Genomic DNA, 7,776 nt, shown 5'->3' with positions numbered 1-7,776 from the left:
TGTGGCATTTACGCATCTCAACAAGTTCAAATCTGGGGTCCTTTTGTACAAAATTTCCCCATTCAGGAAGAAACTGCTGGCGAGCCGCCTTATAGTTCTTTTTTGATCTCCCTTGGCATGCTCTGGGTATTCTCTTGTTTTCAGGAATAGTTTTATGTCATGATACCATGGTTCACCATCTAGTTCTGTCTCAATTGTATTGCAGTAACCATGTTGATTTCGAACTTGGATTTCTAGTGGATCGATATGAGTGTTTCCCGGATAAGGGAGCATCGAGGCTGAAGTAACCAAAGCATCAGCTAGCTCGTTGTGAAACTTGGGAATGTACATGAACTCGATGGATTTGAAACTTTTGCTCAAATCTTGTACACGTTGTCTGTATGGAATAAGCTTGATGTCTCGAGTCTCCCATTCGCCTTGGGCTTGCCGGATAAGCAAGTTAGAATCTCCCATAACTAATAGTTCATGCACATCCAGATCGATGGACATTTTCAAACCCATGATACAGGCTTCGTATTTTGTCGTATTATTGGTACATAAGAATCGAAGTCGGGCCATTGCAGGGTAATACTATCCAATAGGTGAGATGAGGATTGCCCCGATCCCAACTCCTTTGATATTGAGACCTCCATCAAAATACATTTTCCATACAGGGTTGTCATCTAGAACTACTTCCTCTATTGAGTTGACCTCTTCGTCTGGGAAGTATGTGGTAAGTGTCCTGTACTCATCATCAATTGGATTCTCTGCCAAATGATCGGTCAAAGCCTGCACTTTTATCGCGCTGCGAGTGACATAGACGATGTCAAACTCTGTGAGCAGGATTTGCCATTTTGCGAGCCTGCCAGTGGGCATTGGCTTTTGGAAGATATACTTCAGAGGATCCATTCTGGATATGAGGTAAGTAGTATAGGCCAAAAGATAATGTCTCAACTTCTGAGCGACCCAACTCAAGGCACAACATGTCCTTTCTAAGAGGGTGTACTTAACCTCATAATTGGTGAACTTCTTGCTCAAATAATATATTGCTTGTTTCTTTTTGCATGTTGCATCATATTTCCCCAGAACGTATCCAAAGGAATTATCCATCACTAATAGATATAACAATAAAGGCCTACCAGGTTCAGGTGGGACCAGTACATGGGGTTTTGACAGATAATCTTTGATCCTGTCAAAGGCATTTTGGCAATCGTCCGTCCACTTGATAGCAGCATCCTTTTTCAGTAACTTAAAGATGGGCTCGCACGTGGATGTGAGCTGGGCAATGAACCTACTAATGTAGTTCAACCTCCCGAGCAAACTCATGACTTCTTTTTTGTTCTTCGGGGGGTGGCAGATCTCGAATGGACTTTATCTTAGATGGATCCAATTTGATGCATCTCCGACTGACTATAAAACCGAGGAGTTTCCCAGATGGAACCCCAAATGCACACTTGGTTGGATTGAGCTTAAGGTCATACCTTCGAAGCCGTTCGAAGAACTTTTTCAAATCGTGCACGTGATCAGCCTATGTCTTTGATTTTATGATGACATCATCGACATATACTTCAATCTCTTTATGCATCATGTCGTGAAAAGTGGTGGTCATGGCCCTCATGTAAGTTGCCCCTGCATTCTTTAAACCGAATGGCATGACCCTGTAACAATAGGTACCCCACAGAGTGGTGAAAGCGGTCTTTTCTGCATCACCCTCATCTATTAGAATTTGGTGGTATCCGGCATAGCAATCCACAAAAGATTGTATCTTATGCTTAGCGCAATTATCTATAAGTATGTGGATGTTTGGTAAAGGAAAATTATCCTTTGGGCTTGCTTTGTTCAGGTTCCTGTAGTCAACACAGACTCTAGTTTTTCCGTCCTTCTTTGGCACAAGCACAACATTTTCCACCCAGGTGGTGTATCGTATGGCTCTGACTACGTTGGCGCTCAATTGCTTCATTATTTCCTCATTCATTTTATCAGTCATGTCCGTTTTAAATTTCCGTTGCTTCTGTTGGACTGGTGGAAAATCAGGATACGTGGGAAGCTTATGAACCACTAAATCGGCGCTTAAACCCGGCATATCATCATAAGACCAAGCAAACACATCTCTGCACTCAAATAAAAGTTGAATCAAGGCATCTCTAGTTTTTTGTTCAGTATGAATGCTTATCTTTGTTTCTCTGACTTCTTCATGACCTCCAATATTAATTGGCACAGTTTCATTAAGGTTGGGCCTAGGCTTATTTTCAAATTGTTTCAACTCTCTTTTTATTTCCTCAAAAACCTTATCTTCATCATATTCGATCTCTTGATATATTATTTCAAAATTAGACAGCTTTTTAAGATTTGGGCGTGAATTATGCATGCATGTCATGTTATTAAAGCCGGCATTAACAAAACTGAAATGGAAATAAAATGGCAGGAATTAGGAAAATGAAAATATACAAAACTTAATACGAAACTGAACTGCATTTCATTGAATTTGAAAGGATAGAAGGGTTAACATCAAATTAAATAATCATACTAAGATATTTGGATTACAACCCTGAAAGTAACCCAAAGTACAAAAGAAAGAAGCTGCAAAAGCAAACTACCAAGACTTCTTCCTTGTGGGGAGAGGAGTTGCTTCCCGGTTGTTGAGCATGGTGTCCGGGCCAATTAGTTGCATATCAGCACGACTAGTGCCTTCAATAGCTTGGATCATATTCACTTCAGAAAATATCTGGCTGAGGCCATGGCAAATTTCATCAATGTTTGCATGCGCTGAGGAATTTTGACCCTCTTTGAGCCGTGGCTTGACAAAAGTGTAGAAAATGTGAGGGATAGGTTGCTGCAAGACCCACCCATACTTTTTGCGGTGCTTGGCTTTGTTTTTATCTACTTGTGTTGGCCTGGAGCCTAAACCAAAAGTACCCATGTTACTGAACGGAGAAATGGGTTCTGAAATTCCTTGCAATGATGCCCCCAAGCCTTTTCCTGGCTCATAGCCTTGTCTCATCATAAGTGCAGCTACCATTACAGATGTGGTAGAGAGACGAGGATGCAAAATGGGCTTTCCTTCCTCAACATGGTCCATAGCAACCACTTTGAAAGCCTGATAGACAATAGACTCACATCCTTCATTGGCCTCAATACATGGGATTAACGGGTCTTTATAAATGTATGACTCGTCTTCTCCGTGAACAATAATTTCTTGCCTGTCGTGCTCGAATTTGAGCATCTGATGCAAGGTGGATGGCACAGCTCGGGCCATATGGATCCATGGCCTTCCAAGAAGAAAGTTATAAGAAGTTTCCATGTCCACTACTTGGAAGACAATTTCAAAATCGACAGGCCTAATCATCATGGTGAGGTTGATCTCCCCAATGGTATCTCTTGTTGAGCCATCAAAAGCCCAGATGTGAACATTGTTGGGTCGGATTATGCCTGTATTGATCTTCACGCTTTGCAAGGTAGATAGAGGGCATATATCTACACTCGAGACTCCATCAACCATGACTCACTTCACATAATGCCCCTCACATTTGACAATCAGGTGCAAAGCCCTATTGTGACCGGCTCCCTCCTCAGGAAGTTCATCATCAGTAAAGGAAATTCTGTTCACCTCAAAAAAATCTATTGGCCATCTTCTCTAACTGATTCACGGTGGTCTTCTCTAAGACATGTGCCTCGTTCAGGATTTTGATTAGTACACGGGCATGCTCTTCTGAGTGTATGAGCAGAGATAACAGAGAGATTTGGGCAGGAGTCTTTCTCAGCTGGTCAATGATTGAGTAATCCTGAACTTTCATCTTTTTTCAAAAACTCCTCTGCCTCTTCTTCAGTGACCGATTTCTTTATTGGCATTTGGCCTTCTCTGATTTGCTTAGCCTTCCTTAACTCTTCTGGAGAGTAACACCTCCCTGATCGAGTCAAACCTCCAGTTTCCCCCACTTCTTCTATGATTTCCTTGCCTTTGTAGGTTACTACAATTTTGTTGTAGTTCCAAGGGATGGTTTACGTATTGGATACACGGGATTGTGTGGCAGGCTTGATTATGATCGGCTCTGTTATACCCGTCGTACCGCCCTGATTCTGCTTTGTGATGGGGTGACCTCCAAGGACATATAACTTTGGGCTTGGAATATTGGAGCGAACTTCCAACCTCGAGATTTTTGGAACAAATAAAATTGCCCTCTCTTAACTCTGGGTGCCTTTCACAATCAACGGCGCATCTCGGATTGGACTTACTTCCAGTTTGGTTTCCTCTTGAATCGTTCCCATTGTCATTTTTGCTTAACCAACCGGCTTGTATTCATGATATCGGCCAATCATTCCCACAAAATGAACATCATTGTGTATCGGTAAAGGGTTATTGGTCAAATTAGGAGGGTCCTCGCCATTCGTGACTACAATTAATTTTTCAGCAATGAGTCTTTCTATGGCTCTTTTCAGGGTCCAACAGTCATCAGTGTTATGCCCCGGAGCACCTGAATGATATTCACATCTAATATTTGCTTGAAATCCATGTGAATCAGGATGCATATGGTGAGGAGCGATGGGTCCAATCACGCCCATCTGCTTTAACTTCTGGAACAGACCAGAGTATGATTCACCCAATAGAGTAAATGTTTCCACCGGCCTCTGCTCTCGACCATAATCCTGCCTAGGACGAGCATTGTGGGGTGCCCGAAAATTTTGCTGCTGAGGTCGGGGGAATCTTGGAGCGGGTGCCCGTACATGTTGATTGGGAGGCTGAGCATTGGATTGAGCATTAAACAATATATACTGTGGTGGGCCCACAGAGTACTGAGGAATTGGCGGGGGATAGTAATGTTTAGGGTAGCTGGATTGCCCCTGCTGAACTTGCACATAAGGGTGCGATACCCCTCTTTGAACTTCCCTGGATCCCGAAGTCATCATGGTCCCTTCATCTCTCTTCTTTCTATTTGCCAAACTTCACGACCCATTTTGGATAGCTTGGGTGGTGGCTTTGAGAGCAGCTTGACTTACAATTCTGCCAGTCTTGAGCCCATTTTCGATAATTTCTCCTATTTTAATTGCTTCCGCAAAAGGTCTACACATAGCGGACATCATGTTCTGAAAGTAATCAGGCTCTTGGGCCTCCATAAAAACAGTGATCAACTCGTGATTATCCATGTGTGGCTTAACTTTAGCCGCTTGCTCCCTCCACTTGATTCCATACTCCCTAAAGCTTTCAGTCGGCTTTTTCTTCATATTGGATAGGGAATTATGATCCGGCGCAATATCAATGTTGTATTGAAATTGTTTGACGAAGGCCTGGGCCATGTCGTCCCAAATATGCCAGTGAGAGATATCTTGGTCAATGAACCATTTGGAGGCTACTCCCGCAAGACTTTCCCCAAAATAAGCCATCAACAATTCTTATTTTCCACTTGCATCCCTTAGTTGGTTGCAGTACCTTTTCAAATGGGTGATAGGATCGTCGTGTCCATCATACTTCTCAAATTTTGGGGTCTTGAACCCTGGTGGCAAATGGATGCAAGGGAACATGCATAAATCACTGAACAAAACACTTTTGTGACCTTCTAGTCCCTGTATGTTCTTTATGTTCCGTTCAAGACTTTTTATTTTCCTGGCCATCTCATCCGGCTCAACCGTCTTGGCAGGCTTTTCATTTTCCACCGATGACTCGTACTGAGGAGTCTGATTATATGGAGCCGAGACCCCGAAAGCCATATTTGGAGAGTAGTATTGGCCATCATAAGCTTGAGATGGTGGTTCGTTGATTGGCCTCGTCACAGGAGGTGGAGGCAGGATTGTGTATACCGGTGCACCAGACACGACTAGAGGAGTGTTCCTGACTGGTGCGACTGGAGGTCGCGCATTAGAGGTACCAGGAGCAACGTGGAGGTTGTAGTTTGGCATATACCCTGGTGGTAGAATGTGGTCGCTCGTTGCATGGAGCGGTGGTTGAGTAGCCAGGGGTACGGTGGAAGTTCCCTCTGAGGGACCCCGGGGTGGAGGCTGACTAGACACCCAAGCTTGATATACATCACACAATTGCTATCTCAATATTCTTATTTCCTCCGACTATTGTTCAACTGACTGACCCTGGGAGTCGTCACTGATCAGCTCGATCTCATTATTGTAGGCCATTACTATTGTTCGCTTAGATCTGGTGAAGTAATGATGTGTTGCCAGTTTCACCACAAACCAACCACCTTAAGCTTACTATATAAGAGACAACAAATGTGTTAGGGTTAAGCATTTTATAGATATGAATCACTGTCACTATTTCTAACATGCTTTTGGAGGCTTCATGTTTCATTCAGGCTTATGAGGTTGCTTCTTATTGACGCTCTTATCTTCTTCTCTCATTTTTTCTTTACACTCATGCCTCATTTTGATCCCTCATCTTAGAATCATTAAAAAATATTTTGATCGAACCTTTTGCGGGTTGCCTACGTATCATATCGCCGCATGAATCAGATCATTATGTAGTTCAAGAGGAAATAATAACAATTTTGAATTTTTTTTTAATTATTATTATTCAAATTGACTCTAAAGACATATGTATGACTGAAAATGAGACAAATATAAAATTAAAAATGCGACAAATGAAAAATGAAACTAAAACTAATTGACCGCACTAAATCTTCAATGGCATTCTTGCTTGAACTGATATCATCAATGGTCTGCATCCCTTGGCCTCCACTTTCCCCCCAATATCTCGTACAAATTCCGAAACACTGCCGGCAATTGTGGAATGAGGGCACGTGCCTATTGACCAACTTTCTCATTGTTTAGATGACGATGATCGTCATGAATATATGCTGCTTTCTCTGCCAATTGAAGTACTTGCTCTCTGGCTTGCCCCATATTCACGTGATAATTCTGCAACCATATCTGGGTAGTGTTGAGGGTGTTACCCATCTGAGTCTTGCGTCCCTCGGATTCTTCAATAAGGTGGTTTAGCACAGATCTCTTAATCATCCATTGACGCCGCTCTACCTCAAAATCTGCATGTTGATGACCTCCCTTATGCCTTTTTATTTCTTCCAATTGTGCATGAAACTGACCCTTTGAGCGTATCCAATGGGCCCTTTCTCTTTCAAACTGCTCTCTCTGCTGATCAAACTGTTGTTGGTGCGCATCCTCTTCAATGATACTCAAGTCTTCTTGCAGCTTATGCATTTCAGCATTTTTATTTGTCTCAACTCTTCTGACTAAAACAATAGTGCTTGCCAATTCTTCTTCTAAGCGGGCCGCCTTATTTTTAGCATGCTTTAGATATTTCTCCATGCCCCGTAAGGCCGACTGATAATCTTTCTCAATATTTAAACGAACCTGGGCGACTTCGGCTTGTAGTTGGGCTTGTTGTTTGGATATGGTCATCCGAGAATGCTCCAATTCCTCTTTTAGCCTTTCTATAGCTCTTTGATCATTTCTCCTCCGGTTGGACCCTTCAAGCCTATCTCTAAGCGACGAAGGGTCATGAAACCAGGTAATATATTCAGGGATCACCTCTCCATGATCTCGATCTTCTACCATATCATTCAACTCCGAGACTTTACTTGCATACCAAATTTTCATAATTTCTTCTTCATCATGAGGTTGATCTTTACCAAAATCATAACAGAACTTGCTCATATCTCGTATTGGTGGAACCTCCTGTAGTCATGCAAATTGGCGCATTAACCGAAGTGGAGCATAGGCCTGAACACCATCTAATCCTATGAGTACCAAATAAGAATGGTATGAAGACTCACAAATGACCTCTTTAGAGGAGAACCAATCGTAGTTCCAAGTGATTCGTTTGGCAGACAGAGT

General features: G+C 42.5%; 1 protein-coding gene across 1 annotated transcript; it reads right to left on the bottom strand.

Annotated features, from left to right (window-relative positions):
* Positions 1-6,726: 6,726 nt before the first annotated feature.
* LOC138904532 (uncharacterized) lies at positions 6,727-7,497 on the bottom strand. Its single transcript, XM_070193038.1, has 2 exons — positions 7,064-7,497; positions 6,727-6,991 (listed from the first exon to the last, which is right to left on the bottom strand). Exons 1-2 carry the CDS (start codon positions 7,495-7,497, stop codon positions 6,727-6,729), a joined length of 699 nt encoding a protein of 232 aa, XP_070049139.1.
* Positions 7,498-7,776: the final 279 nt, after the last annotated feature.

Source organism: Nicotiana tomentosiformis, chromosome 2 (assembly GCF_000390325.3).
Source record: "Nicotiana tomentosiformis chromosome 2, ASM39032v3, whole genome shotgun sequence".
Taxonomy (NCBI): domain Eukaryota; kingdom Viridiplantae; phylum Streptophyta; class Magnoliopsida; order Solanales; family Solanaceae; genus Nicotiana; species Nicotiana tomentosiformis.
This window is presented reverse-complemented; position numbering and strand designations above follow the sequence as displayed.

Bases quoted from the DNA above. Each gene is read 5' to 3' on its own strand.
- LOC138904532 (XM_070193038.1), bottom strand. From the start codon at position 7,497: ATGGTAGAAGATCGAGATCATGGAGAGGTGATCCCTGAATATATTACC. The intron at 6,992-7,063 runs GTTTGAAAGAGA...AGAAATAAAAAG, and splicing joins TTTGATCAGCAGAGAGAGCA to GCATAAGGGAGGTCATCAAC.